Consider the following 22,848-nt stretch of genomic DNA (forward strand, 5'->3'; position numbering starts at 1 on the left):
TATGTTATTGCAATACCGCATATCACAACATTTCTGAAGCTGCAAATGTGTCGTTTAGTGAGTGAAGTATGGTGAGAATGTCGTATCCTGGGGTCTGTGTTGATTTATACCTGTAGTGAGTTAAGACAGAGATGTGAACGTACTAACGAGTGAAGAAAACATGTTGAGGATGGAGGACAGTTAGTGAATCAGGAAATACAGAGGATTGATGAAGAGGAGGGCAGCTGTGAAGAGGATGAGTTGGTACCTGTGTAGTATGGACCAAATTGTTTGTCATAAGCTTAGAGAGTGAGAGGATGCCCGAGGAACGGATTTGTACGTATTTATTTCCAGGAACAAGGGTGATGTGCAGAGCTCAGATAGGATCGAGTTGTTGAAGCTGGGTTAAGAAGAGAGGAGACTCTCATTCTTTCTCGGCATGAAGCCCAACTGCTGGTTGCTGTGTTGATGGACACAGATGAAGTCAGCGTCCATAGACCGTGATGTTTGAAGACAATACTGAGATCTGTAGTGAGGCAGGAGGTAGATGAGAGAACGGAAAGTTGGCGGTCAGTGAAAACAAGACAGAATGTGTGTAAATGTGAGGCAGGTATAACAGTGACGTCATACAGTGCTTACGAGACGGCAGCGAGACCTGCGATGATGCATGGCTTTGAGATGGTGCACTAATAACAACCAGGATGGATGATTAGAAATGTATTCCTGTCATTGAGTAGTCTGAACTGTTGTTGTTCTCGGTCCTGACTTCATTTGTGCGAACAACAACAGGAGGGGTTAGTAAAGAAATGATTTGTGCTTCTCGTCCATCGAGAGTACAGGGAACAGAATCAAAAGTAAAAGAAAATCACTTTTGCTTCTGTCTTCAGGTCCTGTGTTTGTTGTTCTGCAGTTTGAACTACTGAAATAAAGTCACAAAGCACAGAAATGAATTCAGCTGAATGAGATAAGGAGCATCAAATGGTTTTCATGGTGCACTTAGTCCAGTTCCAGTCTGATAAACTGACAACAGCAATGAAAAGAAGCACGAGCACATGAACATGCAAACACAAACTGATTTATTCAGGTATATAAAACACAGGTAAAAGAAATATTTCTGAAAATAAGAGCATTTTGTTTTTAAATTAATTATCATTTCATTCATTTGACACATTTCAAACATATGTGAGCGAGAAGTTCTAACCAGTGTTGTCCCAGTGTGTTGCACCTGCTTCATGGTGCCCCTCATGTCTATTTATCAAAAATAAAATCATTATTTTTATGTATTTACATGATATTTCCTTCAAATGTTGCTACTAAATCAAAGTGTGTGTGTGTGTGTGTGTGTGTGTGTGTGTGTGTGTGTGTGTGTGTGTGTGTGTGTGTGTGTGTGTTCAGTGTTCAGAGTTGGACAGGCAGGACAGCCCCGGCAGCCTCCAGCGACGGGCACTGGTCTGAATCCTCAGGTCTAACCAGTCCTGCTGAGCTGCACCCAGCACCAGGCTGTGAGCACAAAGGAAACACTTCTTAACTGGGAGAAGTGTGCATCAGGCCCATTAATGTGTCAAAAAAATGATGAATTTCTGCACTACCTCCGTAGAGAGAATGGGAGAACTGTACCTTGGAGCGAGGTATGGCTCTGCGGGGGTCGATGGGTCTACTGGAGGGAGGTCGGTAGGCGTGCATGAGGAATCAGACTGAGGCAGGTCCTCGCCTTCCATGCACCTCAGGTTGGCTATACTGCTCCCCACAGCAGCATCAGTGCTGTCCCCGTTTCTGTCAGCCGGACCTGGAGAATTACAGCAGGCTCATCACCACTGCCTCTCATTGTATTTGTCACATGAATGGCAACCACACAGCCTGTGAATCCTAACAGAACATGTGCTTGGTTTTCTCACAGCTCAACACGCCTCTGAAACGCCTGTGTACTGAAGGAACGAGGGAAATGAACTGTGACGTGTTGGCACATTTGAACGCTGCAGACTGACGTGACACTTACAGCAGCGAGAGAAAGGCTCCCAGGATTGAGACTGCACGTACGGTTTAGCCTGCGGCTGCTGAAGCAGGCACACCACTGCTGAGTCCACCTGCTGAAAAACCCTGCAGGCAGAGAGAGCACCGAGGAACTTCATCACTTATTATTTAGACTCTGCCAGCAAATATTAAAAAGTAACACTTTAATATTTTTTACTTGAACAGACCCAGGAGATAACCAAAAACAGTTGAAGTCACAATGTTTAAGGTGTACAACAAAGATGTGACTAAATACTGAAAATAGCAACATTTGTATGATTATCTTCTTGTGCACATCTGGTCCCAGCACTGCAGCTGCATTTGGAAAACTGAGTCCCACTCTGACATCACGTCAAAGTGACTTATATACAGGGTGGGTCATTCATATGGATACAGCGTAACAACATGGGAATGGTTGGTGATATTAAAGTCCTGTTTGTGGCACATTAGTATATGTGAGGGGGCAAACTCCTCAAGATGGGTGGTGACCATGGTGGCCATGTAGAAGTCGGCCATCTTGGATACAACTTTTGTTTTTTCAATAGGAAGAGGGTCATGTGACACATCACACTTATTGGTAATGTCACAAGAACAACAATGGTGTGCTTGGTTTCAACGTAACTTTATTCTTTCATGAGTTATTTACAAGTTTCTGACCACTTATAAAATGTGTTCAATGTGCTGCCCATTGTGTTGGATTGTCAATGCAACCCTCTTCTCCCACTCTTCACACACTGATAGCAACACCGCAGGAGAAATGCCAGCACAGGCATCCAGTATCCGTAGTTTCAGGTGCTGCACATCTCGTATCTTCACACCATAGACAATTGCCATCAGATGACCCCAAAGATAAAAGTCTAAGGGGGTCAGATCGGGAGACCTTGTGGGCCATTCAACTGGCCCACGACGACCAATCCACTTTCCAGGAAACTGTTCATCTAGGAATGCTCGGACCTGCACCCATAATGTGGTGGTGCACCATCTTGCTGGAAAAACTCAGGGAACGTGCCAGCTTCAGTGCATAAAGAGGGAAACACATCATCATGTAGCAATTTCAAATATCCAGTGGCCTTGAGGTTTCCATTGATGAAGAATGGACCCACTATCGTTGTGCCCCATATACCACACCAAACCATCACTTTTGTAGTTCCAACAGTCTTGGAGGGATCCATCCAGTGTGGGTTAGTGTCAGACCAATAGCGGTGGTTTTGTTTGTTAACACCATTCACATAGAAGTTTGTCTCATCACTGAACAAAATCTTCTGCGTGAACTGAGGGTCCTGTTCCAGTTTTTGTTTTGCCCATTCTGCAAATTATGTGGCCGATCTGGGTCATCCTCGTTGAGATGCTGCAGCAGCTGGAGTTTGTAAGGGTGCCATTTGTGAGTAGCTAATATCTGCCGAAGGGATGTTGGACTAATGCCACTCTCCAGTGACATGCGGCGAGTGCTACGCTGTGGGTTCTTGCTGAATGAAGCTAGGACAGCCACTGATGTTTCTTCATTACTGACAGTTTTCTTGCGTCCACATTTTGGCAAATCCAACACTGAACCAGTTTCACGAGCAAGCAGTTTGCTGACTGCAGCATGGAGATGGGTGGTCTCGTAGGGGGTCTTGCATTGAAATCTTCTGCAATGACCTGGTTACTGCGTTCACCAGATATCAACACAATTTCGCTCCTCACGTGTTAACCTTCGACATGTCAATGGCTGTGAACAAAGAGAAACTTGTAAATAACTCATGAAAGAATAAAGTTACGTTGAAACCAAGCACACCATTGTTGTGACATTACCAATAAGTTTGATGTGTCACATGGCCCTCTTCCTATTGAAGAAACTAAAGTTGTATCCAAGATGGCCGACTTCTAAATGGCCACCATGGTCACCACCCATCTTGAGGAGTTTGCCCCTCACATATACTAATGTGCCACAAACAGGACTTTAATATCACCAACCATTCCCATGTTGTTACGCTGTATCCATATGAATGACCCACCCTGTAGAATCAGCCTCAGTGGAAGAGAACATGACGTCCGCAGTGCAAACAGCAGTGTGTTCATTTCCTTCTTAGCTGGCACAGTGGTGCAGAGGTCTGCACTGCCAAATAACAGAAAGAGTCTGAACCTGTCTGGAGTCTTTTTGGGTGGAGTTTGGATGCTTCCTCTGTGCCTGTTTCTTCCCACAGCCCCAAAAGCTGCATATTTACTGACTGTGTGATTCATTGGTGATTTAAAATTGCAGATGGAAAAATGTGACGTTCAGTGGTCAGTAAGACTAGAAAGATGACGGCTTCCACACTCTGAAGCTCACAGTAAAGCAGTGGTCTCAGATATGTGGAGTATGCACAGCTGCTAAGCTTTCATAAAGCACCTTGAGGCGACTGCTGTTGTGATTTGGTGCTATATAAATACAATTGAATTGAATTGAACACGTAGGCTCGTTTGGGCTGGTTTTGGATATTTGTTACTGGTTTGATTAGTTAACAATCAAGAGATTTACAGGGAGATGAAGATGACAATGAATAAGAGAAAAAGCCAGATGGTGATACCGGAGGCTGAGCAGCTGCTGGTGGAGCTCAGCTGACAGACCATACTGGTTGGACTGGATCATTTCTCTAATAGAGTCAAAGTCCTGCTTCAGCTGAAGAGCGCCCTGCACGCTAAAAACAGAGCAGAAGGACATTTGTCAACATCTGAAGATGGTCTGTGTTTATGTGACGTGAAGAGTCACACGCACATGTACCAAACTGCTGTTTTTAATGATGTCATCAGTTTGTTGGCTAACACCGTCTGTGCTCTAAAACACACCTGAACTTGATCTTCCGTCTCAGGATGTGCTCCATCCATGCCTCCATGAACGCTGTCATCGTTATACTCAATGCTTGGACTCGTGCGTCGTCAGACAGAGGGGCCACGCCCTCTAACACTTGACCAATCACAGTTTGAGCTGCCAGAGATGCATATTCACTGGGACTGTTGGGAAAACCTTTGGAAACACAGCGTAAAATGAAAAAGGCCATTTAGAGAGAAAATGAAATACAAACTTTTAGCTTCTGTTGAACTGAGATGCTGCTGAAATATTACAGCAGCCATTTATTTTCAGTGTGGTTGGTGCGAATATAAAAGCATTCATAAGCAATGACACTAACTACACGCTGTAGCTGCTGCTTTGGCAGGACAGCGACCCAAAGCACAAACATGACAGCTGGTGTTCTGTTCATAATACATGGGTGGATCAGTCACTGTGGAAGGAACAGACTGGAAGTCCAACCTGCAGCTGTTAGTGACAAAACTTTGAGTGCAAAACATGACAAAGATCAGGAAGTGTTGGAGCTGGAGCAGTGAAGACAGACACACAGTGAGAACCTGCTGCACTCCAGCGGTGTGGCACAGGGTCACCTGCTTACACCTGAGTTTGTGGGTTGTTCTCTCACAGGAAAACTACATTCACTGTATTACAGTCACATAGTACTGAGTGTTACTGCTAATGAAAACATTTAAACACTTTAACAGTCATGAGTGTTTTCCTTTATTATTCAAACCAAAGTCTTCTCTGGCTTAGTCTGAATGATCAGCAGGGCTGATAGAAATATTATAATGATGATCATTTATTGTACTGTTGAAAGAACTCTCTAAAGCTTGTAAATTACAAATATTGAATTCCAAATTATTTGATTATTTATGTGCAATTACAAACTCGGTGTAACTATCTGTGTATAAACACAAAGCTGACACTGTGAGACTTCATCACAGGTGTGAGCATCACAGCAGATGTCTTTGTGCAAAGTAACTGAGGATAAAAACATGGAGCAGATTTTCCTGGCCTGGCTTTTTATAGCAGATAAGAAAATCAGATGTGAACCTGATGCTGCTGAAGTGAAGCAGAGCAAAGTTACAGAGGTTTGATTACAGACACAGCTGAGAGTTTGTTATTTGGCATCATTTGTAAAAGTTTACATTTGTTCGATGTTTAACAGCAGAAATGAGGCTTTGTTGTTGGAGTGTTGAGTGATGAAACCTGCAGCGTCAGAATCTGTGAGACGTCGACAGAATCAGCGACGGCGTGTCCGTGCCGTCGGGTGAACGATCCACGCTCTGTGTTTCTGTGCGGACTCTGTAACCTGCTCTCATTTGCTGTTTTAGCTGTTTGATGGTTGCTGAAATAATGTTGTGAGCTTCAACCTGAGATTCTGGCGTTTCTGACAAAAATACATTTATATTTAAAAATGGATTCAGGACTTAATGAATGGATATCACTTTATTGAAACTAAAATCGATTTTTAAACCCAACCCTGATGAGTTTAGCCGAATAAAAGTAACCCCTAAATAACTTCTTCGTTGAACAGTTACAGCGTGTTTAGTAATGTGTTGATGTTTGCTGCAGTTTTTATGTTCAGAATTCACAAAGCCTACAAAACCACTTCACTTTGTTTCACTTTGTAAGAGCCCATCAGACATCACTGGCTTCAAAGGCTGCTGTACTTAAACCATTCCTTAAAGATCCACACCTGAAAACCTAAACACCTGATCACCTGAAACAGAACACCTGATCACCAGAACACCTGATCACCTAAACACCAGAACACCTGATCACCTGAACCAGAACACCTGATCACCTGAACCAGAACACCTGATCACCAGATCACCAGATCACCAGATCACCTGATCAACAGAACACCTGATCACCTGAACACCTAAACACCAGATCACCTGATCACCTGAAACAGAACACCTGATCACCTGAACCAGAACACCTGATCACCAGATCACCAGATCACCTGATCACCAGAACACCTGATCACCTGAACCAGAACACCTGATCACCAGATCACCAGATCACCTGATCACCAGAACACCTGATCACCAGATCACCAGAACCAGAACACCTGATCACCTGAACCAGAACACCTGATCACCAGAACACCTGATCACCTGAACCAGGACACCTGATCACCAGATCACCTGATCACCAGAACACCTGATCACCTGAAACAGAAAACCTGATCACCAGAACACCAGATCACCTGAACCAGAACACCTGATCACCTGAACCAGGACACCTGATCACCAGATCACCTGATCACCAGAACACCTGATCACCTGATCACCTGAAACAGAACACCTGATCACCAGAACACCAGATCACCTGAACCAGAACACCTGATCACCTGAACCAGGACACCTGATCACCAGATCACCTGATCACCAGAACACCTGATCACCTGAAACAGAAAACCTGATCACCAGAACACCTGATCACCTGAACCAGAACACCTGATCACCAGAACACCTGATCAACTGAACCAGAACTCCTGATCACCTGAACCAGAACACCTGATCACCTGAACCAGAACACGTGATCACCAGAACACCTGATCACCTGAACACCAGAACACCTGATCACCAGAACACCTGATCACCAGATCAACTGAACCAGAACACCTGATCACCAGATCACCAGAACACCTGATCACCAGAACATCTGATCACCTGAACCAGAACACCTGATCACCAGAACCAGAAAACCTGATCACCAGAACACCTGATCACCAGAACACCTGATCACCTGAACCAGAACACGTGATCACCAGAACACCTGATCACCTGAACACCAGAACACCTGATCACCAGAACATCTGATCACCAGATCAACTGAACCAGAACACCTGATCACCAGATCACCAGAACACCTGATCACCAGAACATCTGATCACCTGAACCAGAACACCTGATCACCAGAACCAGAAAACCTGATCACCAGAACACCTGATCACCAGAACACCTGATCAACTGAACCAGAACACCTGATCAACTGAACCAGAACACCAGAACCAGAACCAGAACAGCTGATCACCAGATCACCAGAACAGCTGATCACCAGAACACCTTATCACCTGAACCAGAACACCTAATCACCAGAACACCTGATCACCTAAACACCAGATCACCTGAACCAGAACACCTGATCACCAGAACCAGAACAGCTGATCACCTGAACCAGAACAGCTGATCACCTGAACACCTGATCACCTGAACACCTAAACACCAGATCACCTGAAACAGAACACCTGATCACCAGAACACCTGATCACCAGAACACCTGATCACCTGAAACAGAACACCTGATCACCAGAACACCTGATCACCAGAACACCTGATCACCTGATCACCAGAACACCTGATCACCAGAACACCTGATCACCTGAAACAGAACACCTGATCACCTGATCACCTGAAACAGAACACCTGATCACCAGAACACCTGATCACCTGAACCAGAACACCTGATCACCAGAACCAGAACAGCTGATCACCAGATCACCAGAACAGCTGATCACCAGAACACCTGATCACCAGAACACCTGATCACCTGAACCAGAACACCTAATCACCAGAACACCTGATCACCTAAACACCAGAACACCTGATCACCTGAACCAGAACACCTGATCACCAGAACCAGAACAGCTGATCACCTGAACCAGAACAGCTGATCACCTGAACACCTGATCACCTGATCACCTAAACACCAGATCACCTGAAACAGAACACCTGATCACCAGAACACCTGATCACCAGAACACCTGATCACCAGAACACCTGATCACCTGAAACAGAACACGTGATCACCAGAACACCTGATCACCTGAACACCAGAACACCTGATCACCAGAACATCTGATCACCAGATCACCAGAACACCTGATCACCAGAACATCTGATCACCTGAACCAGAACACCTGATCACCAGAACCAGAAAACCTGATCACCAGAACACCTGATCACCAGAACACCTGATCAACTGAACCAGAACACCTGATCAACTGAACCAGAACACCTGATCACCAGAACCAGAACAGCTGATCACCAGATCACCAGAACAGCTGATCACCAGAACACCTTATCACCTGAACCAGAACACCTAATCACCAGAACACCTGATCACCTAAACACCAGATCACCTGAACCAGAACACCTGATCACCAGAACCAGAACAGCTGATCACCTGAACCAGAACAGCTGATCACCTGAACACCTGATCACCTGAACACCTAAACACCAGATCACCTGAAACAGAACACCTGATCACCAGAACACCTGATCACCAGAACACCTGATCACCTGAAACAGAACACCTGATCACCAGAACACCTGATCACCAGAACACCTGATCACCTGATCACCAGAACACCTGATCACCTGAAACAGAACACCTGATCACCTGATCACCTGAAACAGAACACCTGATCACCAGAACACCTGATCACCTGAACCAGAACACCTGATCACCAGAACCAGAACAGCTGATCACCAGATCACCAGAACAGCTGATCACCAGAACACCTTATCACCTGAACCAGAACACCTAATCACCAGAACACCTGATCACCTAAACACCAGAACACCTGATCACCTGAACCAGAACACCTGATCACCAGAACCAGAACAGCTGATCACCTGAACCAGAACAGCTGATCACCTGAACCAGAACACCTGATCACCAGAACCAGAACAGCTGATCACCTGAACCAGAACAGCTGATCACCTGAACACCTGATCACCTGATCACCTGATCACCTAAACACCAGATCACCTGAAACAGAACACCTGATCACCAGAACACCTGATCACCAGAACACCTGATCACCTGAAACAGAACACCTGATCACCAGAACACCTGATCACCAGAACACCTGATCACCTGATCACCAGAACACCTGATCACCAGAACACCTGATCACCTGAAACAGAACACCTGATCACCTGATCACCTGAAACAGAACACCTGATCACCAGAACACCTGATCACCTGAACCAGAACACCTGATCACCAGATCACCTGATCACCAGAACACCTGATCACCTGAACCAGAACACCTGATCACCTGATCACCTGAAACAGAACACCTGATCACCAGAACACCTGATCACCTGAACCAGAACACCTGATCACCAGATCACCTGATCACCAGATCACCTGATCACCAGAACCAGAACACCTGATCACCTGATCACCAGAACACCTGATCACCTGATCAATGTGGTCTTTATTCAGATCTGTTCATAACTTCCCTGTCTTTTAGTTTGTGCTTTGTCCTCTCGGTCTCTGTAAGTTTTCCACTACTCTGAAACTCCTCTTCCTCTACTGACCGGTATATTATTTATATAGTATATAGTTGTTCTCCACACTTCTCTGTCAGCTTTCCTCTCACCCAAACCTTACAGCCACCTTTTAAGACTCTGGTTCTGGTTTTCTGGTTTCCCGTGAAAGGGAGTTATTATTCACACGGTCACTAAGTGCTCAGAGGAGTTTCTTACCTTACAACATAAATCTACATAAAACACTGAGGTAAACTGAAGTCATACACTCAGATACGAGTACCTGTCCTGTGGCTGGGCTTCCAGTGTACAGCAGGAGGCATGGTGTGTTCAAAGATCTCTCCTGACCTCTGCTTGCAGTCACTGGAGAATGTCCTCAGCATCACAGAAGAGAAGGTCTGACGGACAGTGAAGACACCAACATTACCGGTTAGATGTGGTTAGGGAATCATGTGTGGCTCTGTATAGTCCTGGTATATGATCCTCAGCAACACTAAACACACAGTCCACCCGTCTGCACAGCAGCAGTGAAGCTTTCTGACGTGGCTGTGAGAAGAAAGCAGACAGCTCACCTGCAGAGCAGACCGAGCACGCTCCAGCGTTTCCAGCTGCTGCTGCAGGAGGAGCTGGCTGTGGGTGTGTAGAGCAGACTGCTGGTCACTGTGTGAATTCATCACTAGTGATTTGGTCTGATGCACCATCGCCTCGAATGACTCCCTCATCACCTGCAGACACAAAAAACACATTTAAACTGACACTGAGCTTAAAGATGAACTGTGTCCAAACGTTTTGGCACCACTGCTCAAACTCATTTTGTTTTTTTATTTGAAACGTATGAAATCCTTAATACATGAATATGAAGCAAAGTGAAATAAATGAAACGAACTTTGGGCCAAAAATAAGTACAGCACCAAAGACAGCCATTAGAAGCTCACAGTACATCATGCTTTGCATTGTTTTTACTCCAGTGTTAGTACAAAGTGGTGTGACTATGATCAGAGTTCACTGCATCGTGTTTATGAAACAGCCTTTGCACTTATATCAGTCTCTGATCACCCAGCTCTACAGAACACGTGTTCTGGTTGTAATATATGAGTAACCTACTGTGAGGTCCCCCTGTGTAATAAGCAGGAACTTATTGAGACTCCAGGAGGAGAGGAACTGGTGTGCCTTGGACATCACCCATACAGTAGGCAGCTGCACAGAGGCCAGCACCAAACCAACAGTCTGCCTCTGCAGAGTACAGGGGAAGAGGCTGAAGGGACCTGTGGAGGGGAGACAGACACAACGGGCATCAAGTCAATTTTATTATTATTATTATTTTATGTAGAAACTGTTTTTAAAAAAGAAAAATCAGGCAAAGACTCTGCAATATTAAAGAGAGACAACCACTGATCAAAGCCCACTGACCCATTGATCAGTGGTTGTTGATCAGTGGTCATGAGAATTTGCATAATTATGATGAAGGAACTGAGCTCCCAGCCCATTGTTCCCTCAGTGGGCTGGTTTCAGTCATTATGCAGATGTACTGTTTATAAGTTTGAAACCTGCAGTCAGCTGAGACTGAAGACGTCACCTGGATGTGACGAAACGTTTCTCCCACTAAACACTACGTCCAGATGAAGATATGAGTTGATGTCATTTCCACTGGGTTTGGTTAGAGTGCTGCTGGTGGAACGTTTACCTGAGGCTCTGCTGTGTGACTGACGGCAGCGCAGAGAAGACAGGAGGGGTGGCAGCAGCAGAAGGAAACGCCCCATTGTTGCTGACGTTGTCACATTTTCATCTTTTTCAGATGATGTCACCACAAACGAGCTTCTTTGATTTATCAAACATTTATCTGTCAGGGTTGAACCTAAAGTTCGACACAATTCTGAGGAGAGACGACGAAGCAGAAGCACAGCAGGGGACAGCGATTCAGCTCAAAGTCAGTCTGCAGATAATGTTATTCTTTTTTACAGACGAGCGATGTCCGATGTTATTTATTGTTGCTGAGGAATTTAAAAAAAAACACCATAATGTACTTTATATTAGAGCTGGGCGATAGAACGATAACGATATGTATCGCGAAATAACTTTTTCTCGATAGAAAAATTTAATTATTGCGATAGACCTCACCGCGCTCGTCCTCTTAAAAAAAGAAAAAAAGAACAGCCAATCCAAATTAAGTAGTGCAGAGCCGAACCAATCACAGCCGCAGCGTCACGTCAAGCCGCACATGTGTGTTTGTTTGGGAAGCAGCCAGCCGCCGTGCCGCCCGGGTAATGGAGGAAAGGAGTGTGCCGACTAGAGAAAAATCAACCGAGAGCGTGACCGAAGAGAAAACAGATGATGGTTCCAACGCTGGAGAGATTGTCGAACGGAAGAGCCACAGAAGCTCTGTAGTGGGAAGGTATTTCAGCTATTTCAAGTCTGACAAAAAACAGAGTAGCTGCACTGTAAATGTGCCGAAATACAATAAAGCGGTGCAGCTCAGTCTCTGACTGGAAGCGCTGATTCGTCATTCGGCTTTTGTCAGACTAAAGTAACTGTTAAAACTGTTTGAAAAGCTCAGCTATACAACAAGGAGAGATTGAGAATTTCCTTTTAGTTCTCAGTTTATTTGATATTGACAAAAGTTAGTCAGTTTTGTCTGTTCTTCTGTAAAACAAACTAAGATTTATTTTTAGAATTAATATTTTGTTTCTAAGTGGAATTGACAGTTTAGTCTGTTTCGTTTGTTCTATTTTGAAACTTAAACGCTTTAGCGGCTGCCTTTTGTGTAGTTTGCAATATTTGCCTTTATTTATCTGAAAAAGTCTCGTGTTCCTTAAGTACATCTACCCTGTTGAACTTATTATGGGAAATAAATATTTAAATCAAAACAAGCTGCTGATTATTTCACATTTTACTTGTGAGCAACGGCACATTTAAATCTTACAAATATAGTTATTTGGCTTATATCGTGATAGATATCGTTATCGCCTGAAATGAAAAAAACATATCGTGATATGAAAAAATCTCATATCGCCCAGCTCTACTTTATATTTATCAACTGTTGGAAATTCTGCTGCTGTTAAAAATGAAGTAAAACATGATTTTAAAAATAACTTAGTGTGTCTGGTCAATCAAATATGAAATCAAAGCTAATGACATCACACCGTGTCTAAAACAAAAATGACATATATGTAAAAACATGTAATATGTAAGGTCAGAGCAGCAGACCGGTCAGTGTGTGAGTCTAAGCGCACTAACCATAGTCCCACTGAGCATGTGCAGTAACCAGTAACACACACAGACTCAGGTCCTGCAGCATGACTTCACTCTCCTTTGGAACTTGACCTACAACACACAACAAGGAGTGTCACACACACAACACAATTTCATATGCTCGGTTTTCTCCTTTCAAAGAGTTTTGCAGTCGAGCTGCTCTCGGAGGTTTTGCTGTTAACCTGAGTGCTGAGAAGCTCCCCCCAGCTCCTTCTGACAGCACAAGCTGTGATCATTACTGATGAGAGGCTGTGGGATAAAAACACTTTGAAATTAGACGATTCTTTTTTGTGCACACTGCCTCCCCCATCCATCAGGTCCAAATGTGTGCCAGAAGCAAACACAACGATCAGGCACTCAGATTGTGCAGATCATCATTGAGTCTCAGAGTATCTGAGAGCCTTTCCCCGGAGTTTCATAAATATTTAACATAACTGAGAGACCTTCTGTATACTGACTCTAAGTTTAGGCAAAGCTCCAGTCAGCTCAGCGTTTCCCACTCTGCCCCCACTTTCATGTGAATGTGCTCATAGATTAATGTGACCAATCACAAACGTGGATAAGACAACAGAAACGTGTCCATTCCAAAGGAAGAGAAAATATGAAGCGGTTACACACAACGCAGACACAAAACAGCTGCTGTAGACAAAGCAGCAAAGTAAACGTAACAAGGAAAGCAGTGTACAACATTACAGCACTACACGCTCAGCCTGGACTCTACTTTACGTATACATGTCTGCTATCATCAGACGGTGGGCACAGTGGCTGCTGAGGCCACGTTCTTACCAGCGTCTGAAGCCTGACACAGCCGGTGGATGACCTGGAAACCCCTGTGGTGCTCCTGGAGGTTGAGGCTTCCTGCAGTGTGTCCTGCTACAGGGACTTGTAGTTGCAGCCACAGGGCTCTGCTGCAGAAAGCCCTCAGCAGGGTATGATACTGTTCAAGCAGATCAGCAAAGACCAGAGACTCACCCAGGTCTAACCACTGGACTGAGTGAGACCAGCAAACAAGGTCCGGCTCCAGTGTCTTTGTGTCTGCTTCAAACATCTCCTCCTTCTCTGATCTGAAAGATACAAATCACCTCTTAATGTTTAACCATCCTTTGATAGAAACACTGTAGTAGCGTAGGAACATGCACTCGTTTCCATGAATCCTACACCACCTGAAGGTGTTGGTTTCATGCCTGAATGATCATCTCTTCAGAAACAGACCGTGTTTCTTGGCCCGAGTCTGCATTTTTAATGCGTCGCTTTCAAGACAGTACGAGTCGGAATGAATGCATGATATTATCAGATAGTTTAATAGTTTAATTATTTATATAGCACATTTAATTACAACAGATAGACTGTGTGCGACTGTCCTCCACCTGCAGTTGTCCAGCTTACTATAATCATTAGTTTGGGAATGCCCAACAGGGACAACATAAGAACTGGGAAGAACAAAAAAACAACTTCTGTCAGGAGAAAACTGCTTTCAGTCTTTGTTTCATGGTTTACTTTGTCAATCTTACTTCAAAGAGAATTGTGCAAATTCATGCATGTGGCAAAACAGCACTAACTTCATCATTGCATGAACTTCAAGATATTCCCCGAATGAATCAAGATCGATCAGGATATAACAGCATATTTCTGACTAACAAGGCAGTTCATTCCATTTCTATTAACACTTTCTTTAAAATAACACATTCTGGGGCCGACTTGAAGGATGTGGCAGAAATTAGACCTGAGTGTAAATGTGACACTGGAACCTGTAGAGTGATATTTAGAATCCCCATAAATCCAGATCATGTTTTCATTGTTGTTCATTTTATGAAAAATTTAAACTAATTAAAGTTGAACCTTATTGAGCTTGAAGAAGACGTCGGAGGAACAAAGTAACTTGCTATTTAGAACCTGCCATGAATCATTAATACAAACAGGCGGTAAGAAACGTCGTTTTAAGTAGTTTATGTAGCATTATTACTACTTTGATCTTTAGATCCATTTATTGACCTTGACGAAGAGGTCAGAGATCAAATGTGACATCTTCATACAGCACTTTCTATATGTTTACAATAAACACCACACTTGTACGAGTCACAGTCATAGTCTGCTTCTAAGAATACAGTAGAGGTCTGGCCCAGCATGTAAGGCAGATATGAATGGACTCAACATCCCTACAAAGAATGACACGGACGCAGAAACACTACCAGTAACATTGGTAGGTGGTAACAATGGTGTGACCATACCTGCTGGTGGGATCTGGCACAGTTATTTCCAGTTCGGCCCATTCCTGTTGAATTCTCTCCACATTTTGGTCTTTGTTCAGTTTCGAGCTCTCTCTGTCTAATTCCACTGGATCGGGTGTATTTGGTACTCGAGCGCTCAAGATCGTTGAGTCAACCTTCCCATTTACCACGTCCGTTGCTGGGGTTTGAAGCGGCTGTTCGTTGAGTCTTTCTGGTGTGGGTGTATGTGAAACCAGCGGAGCCAGCAGATCACTGGACGAAACAAACACCTGAAAAAGCAGCTCTGCTGAGGAACGCTGAAGTTGGAAAATCCTTGACGGTGGCACGCCTCGGAGACGTTGGGAGCTCATTAACAAAGGTGAAGCTGTCTGCAGAAGCGCGCCGCTTTCTAAACGTGTCGGATCAGGTTGAACCAAGTCCAACGCTTCTACGCCGCTCTGAGTAAAAGCAGAATGGGACGTGCGTTTTTGACACCGGTTACTTTGTTCTCTTTTAGAGTTCTCCTCTTTATGTTCTGTATCTGCGGGATTGGCTGAAACAGAGGGACGATTTTCCACGACTGGCTTGTTCAAATGGACATCAGGCGTGTAAACAGGAAGTGTTGTATTTTTATTTTGACAAGACATCTGGAGGGTGGGACGACTTATGGAGAAAAGAGGAGAGGAAATTAGATATGTATAATGTAGCTGCTCCCAGGTCCACTCAGATCTCAATGTGGAAATCCCACAGCTGAGACTTGTGGGGTTTTGAGCACACGTGCAAGTCTCATGGTTGCTGTGGATCTGACAGAAGTAACAGGGTGGCTCTGAAGCCCAGTAGTGCAGCTGCTTGGCTGCCATTTCTGCATGATAGCTTGCTAAAATCATCATTAACTCTTTGACTGAGAAAGGAGAAGGGCGATGGCTTTTGATCCTTGGAAGACTGGAATCCAATGTAGAAAAATGTGCCTGCTGCATTACTGCAGTCTTTAGCTTGGAGGCGCTGTGCTGACCTCTCTGCTCATCAACAACCTGGTTGTAATGATAAGTCCCTGTTAAAATATCCTCCAAGACTTCTTTTGGTACAGAGTCTAAGTCAGTCTGGAATACAGAAGACAGGATCGCTTGGACATAGTGCTCCATCAAAACCAGAGCCTGCAGACCAAGTAAGTCCAGAGATTCCTTGATCTTTAGCAGTAGCCTGGTATGTTGACCAGCAGCACGTCTCAAGAAGTGGTCAGACTGGACTTTGGAAAACAGGCAAGACCAGTGATTGAGATGAACTCTGAGTTCTTGACTCAGTGAACCCAGATCGAGCCTGCATGAAGTTGACGGGGTCTGGAAAAGAGAGCAGAATGACTGTGACTGTGTGAACAGGCACTGGTGGCGATACAGAAATCTAAAACTCTTTGACAAAGATGTCAAATGTTGGACGTTACAGAAGCATTCCTGCAACCATTTTTAACAATTATCCAACTACAGGTTGTGGCGGACGTCTGTGATCTGTTACACAGACTCTTCATTACATCGCCCAGTGAAGGTGCATGTGAAGACGCAAACGTTCAGCACAACTGGACAGTTCCCTCTGGTAGCCTCTGGCACAGTGTGATGTACGTGACTATATGACACAGTGCTCAGTAAGCTTTAGATCACACAGTGCTGAGCGCTCGGCCTCACCTGCTGAGGTGCAAGGTGTTGCCGATGATGTTCCAACAGTCTGCTCACACTGGATATGTAAACCGCTGCTAGCCGAGCCCTCCTCGTGTACTCGTGTATAAAAATCAGCAGGGATCGCTGCTCCAGGAGTCTCCACTGAGCTCTGTATTTACCCTGCAGGGAGGATGAGGAGGGCAGGAGAAGAACCCCAGCTTCATCTGGCATTCCTTTAAAACAGGCCTGATTAGACGGGGGAGGAGGTGGGAGAGAGGAGAGGAGATTATGAACTCAGTTATAACAAGATCGATGTTTGTTCAATATTATGACCTCATCCCAAAAATGGCAATTAAAGAGTCAGAATGCTGAGGATGTAATCTTTGAAGAGATTAAGCTACGAGAGCTTTCATTCACTCATGTTCTCCTCACACCCATCACAATCCAGTTACACTGCAAACTGTATAAATTCACCTGAGACAGCCGTGCGCTGCCCACCAGCTGCCACTGAGGCGCCACAGAAAGAAGCGCTTGCTGCAGACGCAGCAGGCGCTCGGAGGAGCGGGACACCAGGTTGTGAGCCACTACAAAGTTCTTCTCTTCCTGATCCTGACCGTGACCCCAGAATAACCACTTCAGACTGGGGTTAAAGCTGCTCCTGATTAACACCTCAGCTTGCTGCAAGGAACGAGACATGAACATCTGTAATCAGCAACCCGAACAGGATGATGCAGAGGCCAGTGTGAAGTGGCTTAACATAAACAGTCCTCAGTAAAGGGTCAGGACAGGCAAAAGCAGTCCGAGGAAAACCTTTGAAAAACTACAAGGTCTCACTCCAAATATAAAGAAATCAGGGCTGGGTTGAGGTCAAGACTGAAATGGGAGGAGCTATGTTCACATGGACAGTGGAGGATTAATGTTTATTGATCAGTCAGCTTAGTAGAAATTGTGCCGTAGTATCGGGCAGAAAAACAACATGTTGTGCTGCATATATAAATCATACCATTTGCACTCAGATCCTCTGTTTAGCAAACAGGAAGTGAAACTGCTCTGAAAGAAACAACAACAATGAATGATCAGTCGTAGCTCATCCTGCTCAAAATCCCTCACATTTCATTGGTTCATGTAATATGTTCAAGGTACAGTAATACATATATAAAATATATACATATTACTGCAAAGCTGTAACGTTGCCTTGTCATCTTGAACACAGAGGCCGAGGTGTCACTGTTAGGCCTAATCATGTTTTATGTATGTGGCCACGTACATATAATAATTATAGGTGACTGCACACCCACTGCTGAGTTTATAAGTTGGCTCATTGCAAAGAAATAAACAATCGAATTCATTTCATAAACCAACAAAAATGAAAAACATGTTACATAAAAGTTCTAAATGAACTTTTCATGTCATTGAGTGAAATAAGTATTTGATCCCCGAGCAAACGATGACTCAGTATTTGGTGGAGAACAGCACAGCGGTCAGACGTTCCAGGCTTGCTCACATCTCAGCAGCACTGTTGGCCTTCTCCTCTCCAGCTCCAGCTCGCTCCACAGATAGGACTGAGGTCTGGAGACACCCCACGTCTCCATTAAGGTTCCAGACCAAAATGTTGGCAGCATTCAATGACTGAATATCAGATGTAATCAGATTACAAATCAGTCTACAGGTTAGCTCTAAAATGTCACTTTACGATACATTTAGTTTAGTTTTCGTGCATTAAAACCATTTTAGCCTCATGTTCACTGAGATGTTTCCACTATGTCCAGATCCTCACTGTGACCAACGAATGATGAGTGTGTGTAAAACCCTCTGCAGAGACGTTTGATGTGATTCTGCATCACAGAGTCGGCTTAATGCTGAGCTGACATTAAATGCTGCTGTAAAAGTGCTCATATTAAGAGCACAGAATAGCAAACTTGCAACTTCCTGACATTTCAGTGTTTGTAGAAATCAAAACTTCTGCAATGAATTGGCTCTCTGACACTTTACGAATGAGGAAATTAGTTGATCATTTTATTGCTCAGTGTGGTCTCAGTGATCCTGTTTATCTGACTGCACAGTAAAGCTGTAAAAGTCTAAACTGGAACATTAGAGGTTACCGTGCCGCTGTCTAATAATGCAGACACGGGGAATCAGCAGAGCGAGCTGAAACTCATTTTAAACAGGGCTCTTTGTGCATGCTTGTTGTAACTGCAGCTGTGTGAAGCAGGTTGGAATCAATTACAAAAGCATTTATACATTTGTTGCTTACATTCTAGGGTTGTATTAATCGATATTAAACTTAAAATTAAACTTAAATACTCATTTGCAACAGTGTGGATACAAACAGAGCTGTCTCTGCCTCAAACAGACGAGCTTACAGCTCCACCCCTCACTAACAGCTGACGTTCATTCTCATTTCAGCTGCATTAAAGTACTGAACAGTTCTCAGAAATGCTAACGCACGCTAACATTAGCCATTTCATTATTAGCAGTTATCCAGCAGCCACATTAGCCATGTGTTATCATTAATGTGGCGACTAATGAGGAAATGCTGAGTGGATTACAGGCACACAGCTGTGCAGACCAGTGGGGGAAACCACAGCTAAACTGGGCAGAGAGGCCACAGTGTGGAGAATTAATCCAAGCCGACAGTGACCGGTTCAAACTCTCACAGTGAGCCTTCTGTTTTGTTTTGAATGGTCTTTATTTTAGCAGAACTAATGCCACACAGTACACGAAGCTCATCTTTCCCATAATGCTCTTTGTGCGCTCTGTTATTTGTTGTGCCCTTGGTTTATTAGTAGCTTCTAAAATATGTTTTATCTTCACAATCTGTAATGCGAGTCTATCCATCCATTCTCTTCCACTTATCCTCCTCAGGGTCGTGGGCTGGAGCCTATCACAGCACATCTTGGCCAGGTCACCAATCATGAGTGTGTTTGTGTGTGTGCAGGCATGTATGTGTATTACCGATCAGGCCTCGCTCTACATCAGCATCTTTCAGTATCTCTGGGATGTTGTGATCCATAGTAGACAAAGCTGTGGAAGGACGAAGCACAAACATGAATTCAAGGCACAGAAAGGGGCCTGTTTATTTCAGAATTCACTCTCCAGCATTTCTGTTGTCACAGAATGTCTATATTCCAAATCATCTGTCAGTGATGTGAATATGAAGAAAAGGTATGAACTCCACAATCATTTTATGAACAGCTGACATCTAAAAAGGCTGCCTGCTATACTCTGTCAGCAATGCCAAGTGTGTATCACACTGTGGTTCAGCCACACTGCTCTCTGCTGTGTCTACACGACAGACTCTGTGACAGTGCTCGCCTGTTTGCTTCAGTGGGGACAGTCTGTGAACTTTCTGACAGATCTTCAACAATAATGTAAACACCACCCAACAACAGGAGCTACATGTTCCAACTTCACTTGTCCTTTTTTTAAGATGACGGTGTAAAAGCTCAGTGTATCCATGAGTCTGTGCTCTTCTTCTGGACATGGAAAACATGCTAATATCTTCCTGTGTCCAACATCGGCAATGATCTAATGGAGTCACCACAGTCAGCTCAACAAAGGCTAGTTAGGGCCAGCAGATGTGTTATTTCCAGCCATCGTACACTTACTTATCAAAACTGTGTTTCTGCGTCCATCTTTGGGGCATCTCGGCTCAACAGAAGAACTTCTCTGGGGAGTACCGACTGGCTTTTTCCCCGCAGAAGAAGAAACGCTGTTAGCTTCATGTTAGCGTTGACACAGCGCTGCTATCCGCACTTGACTGTGGCTAACGTTTCGCCTCACTGGAAGAGCCAGCCAACGATCTTATTATTGACTTACGCCTTTCCTAAAGACGCTCCCGTTAATCCACGAAGGAAGCGTTTAAAATAGCATCTAAATGGCAGAAGCCTGGGAAAACAGGATGTAGCTGCAGCCAATCAGGAGAAAGCGTCGCCAGTTGTTATGGTAAACAAGAAGCGGCGGTGACTCTTGCGCCTGCGTCACTTTTGCTCCTCTACGAGAGGATCCTTCCGCATCTTACGGACATAATTAAAGTAATGGGCTGTAACACCGTAACTACGGTACAAAAACAGCGATCACATTAAACAGCATGTTGCCTCGTTTATCCTGAAAACACAATCGCGATGTAAACAATCGTTTAAAAAAGGAAAGAAAAAATCACTGGTTATTTTCAGGAAAGTTAGTTAATTTACATAATGCATAAGATTAAAATATATAAGATTTTAAATTGTACTCAAAATGTTTCCCCGTCATTTTAAATACAGTGGCCAAAATTGACGTTGCCGGCCACATCTGCAGTCGGCCTTTATTTACAATTTAAATATCGCAAATAGCTCATTAATGCTATACATGACAATTTAACATTTGGTAAATGGACTGATTCTTATATAGCACTTTTCTACTCAAAGCGCTGTATACAACATACATTTGAAGATTTATAGATTTCTGTTTTTTCCTCCATCTCTGCTCCCCCTCATTCTTCTACTTCCTCGCCTCAAGCCTCCTGTCTGTAATTGAAATCAAGGCTCTAACACAGGAAAAACATGCATGAACATGCTTTTTATTCTCTGGACAGATGACAACGAGACGGCTAAATAACAACAACAGGTGGTTAAAAGGTAACATTATGTCAGCTAGCTGGCTCCTAAGCGTCACACTTTCCCTTTGATAAACAGTCCTGCCATCATATAAAAGTTTATTGACTGTTGAGGTAAATGGTGGACTGACAACCTACATGTACTGCAGATGAATGGTGGCCAGAGTTGATTGTCCTTCTTCAGCCACCATACCTAGGATTATGCAGTTGAATCATGAGTGGTAAGAAAACAGAATTCAGGTGGCTACAATCTGTGTTGTTCAGTGGTGCATTATGGGTAATCTCAGCCTCTCACTGAACGTGCTCCTGTAGCACATCATGGAGTGGGTGGGAGGTATTATCCACCATTGTCCTTATCCACCTCTCAGACACCACCCTAAGGGAGTCCAGCTCCGTCCCCACAACATTACTGCGACCCTCCACCTGCTGCCCCAGCATGGCACAAAAGTCCTGAAGACTGTAATACTCATTCATAGACCTGATGCAGTAGCACCGCTATCATGAAGATGATGGCCTCAGCAAGACACAATACAATCAACTCACACCTCACAACCTCCAAATCAAACAAAAAACCTTTGTGGCAAGAAACTTCAGAGAAGTTGTCAGGCCAGTTTTAAGCCTTTCTGCCCAGACAAAGTGTGCAGGTGGAATACACGTGTTGATGTCTGCAAAGTGAACGACAATAGTAAATCAAATGGAAAGGGAACAGTTCTTTTCCACTTTTTTAGTGAAATGGGCAGTCTCCTTGTGGCCAATACAACATTGCATTCCCTTATTCCCAAATGGTACTGAGGTTAGATTAGATTAGATAGAACTTTATTAATCCCTCGGGTGGGTTCCTCTGGGAAATTCGATTTCCAAAAAAGCACAGCACCGACAGAAGTTACAGAGTTATACACACACACATATATATAAATACAGAGACAATATAAATAAAATATACGAAGGGGATAAATAGAATAAATAGGAATAAAAATAAAAATACAAGTGAATTGCACATTTCAAGTATTGAGTCTATTGCACTGTTGACTATTTACAAAAGTATTGCACAAAAGGTATT

The 22,848-nt window shown here is 44.0% G+C and overlaps 1 protein-coding gene across 2 annotated transcripts; it reads right to left on the reverse strand.

Annotated features, from left to right (window-relative positions):
- Positions 1 to 1,034: 1,034 nt before the first annotated feature.
- On the reverse strand, positions 1,035 to 21,119 carry LOC113030374 (uncharacterized). 2 transcript variants are annotated; one of them, XM_026181787.1, is made up of 17 exons: positions 20,800 to 21,119; positions 20,147 to 20,215; positions 18,195 to 18,241; positions 17,666 to 17,869; positions 17,219 to 17,437; positions 15,564 to 16,879; positions 14,122 to 14,399; positions 13,321 to 13,407; positions 11,771 to 11,959; positions 11,191 to 11,351; positions 10,659 to 10,811; positions 10,370 to 10,484; positions 4,795 to 4,972; positions 4,536 to 4,646; positions 1,976 to 2,076; positions 1,597 to 1,765; positions 1,035 to 1,479 (listed from the first exon to the last, which is right to left on the reverse strand). In XM_026181787.1, exons 3-17 carry the CDS (start codon positions 18,195 to 18,197, stop codon positions 1,371 to 1,373), a joined length of 3,393 nt encoding a protein of 1,130 aa, XP_026037572.1. In that variant the 5' UTR covers positions 18,198 to 18,241; positions 20,147 to 20,215; positions 20,800 to 21,119; the 3' UTR covers positions 1,035 to 1,370. The 2 variants fall into 2 exon arrangements, with proteins under 2 accessions (XP_026037572.1, XP_026037577.1); XM_026181792.1 differs by lacking the exon at positions 1,035 to 1,479 and having other exon boundaries at positions 1,639 to 1,765; positions 1,976 to 2,102.
- Positions 21,120 to 22,848: the final 1,729 nt, after the last annotated feature.

This window comes from Astatotilapia calliptera, chromosome 2 (assembly GCF_900246225.1).
Source record: "Astatotilapia calliptera chromosome 2, fAstCal1.2, whole genome shotgun sequence".
Taxonomy (NCBI): domain Eukaryota; kingdom Metazoa; phylum Chordata; class Actinopteri; order Cichliformes; family Cichlidae; genus Astatotilapia; species Astatotilapia calliptera.

Bases quoted from the DNA above. Each gene is read 5' to 3' on its own strand.
- LOC113030374 (XM_026181787.1), bottom strand. The intron at 17,438-17,665 runs GTGAATTTATAC...CCGTCTAATCAG, and splicing joins GCAGCGCACGGCTGTCTCAG to GCCTGTTTTAAAGGAATGCC. The intron at 13,408-14,121 runs GTAAGAACGTGG...TGTGTGTTGTAG, and splicing joins GTGTCAGGCTTCAGACGCTG to GTCAAGTTCCAAAGGAGAGT.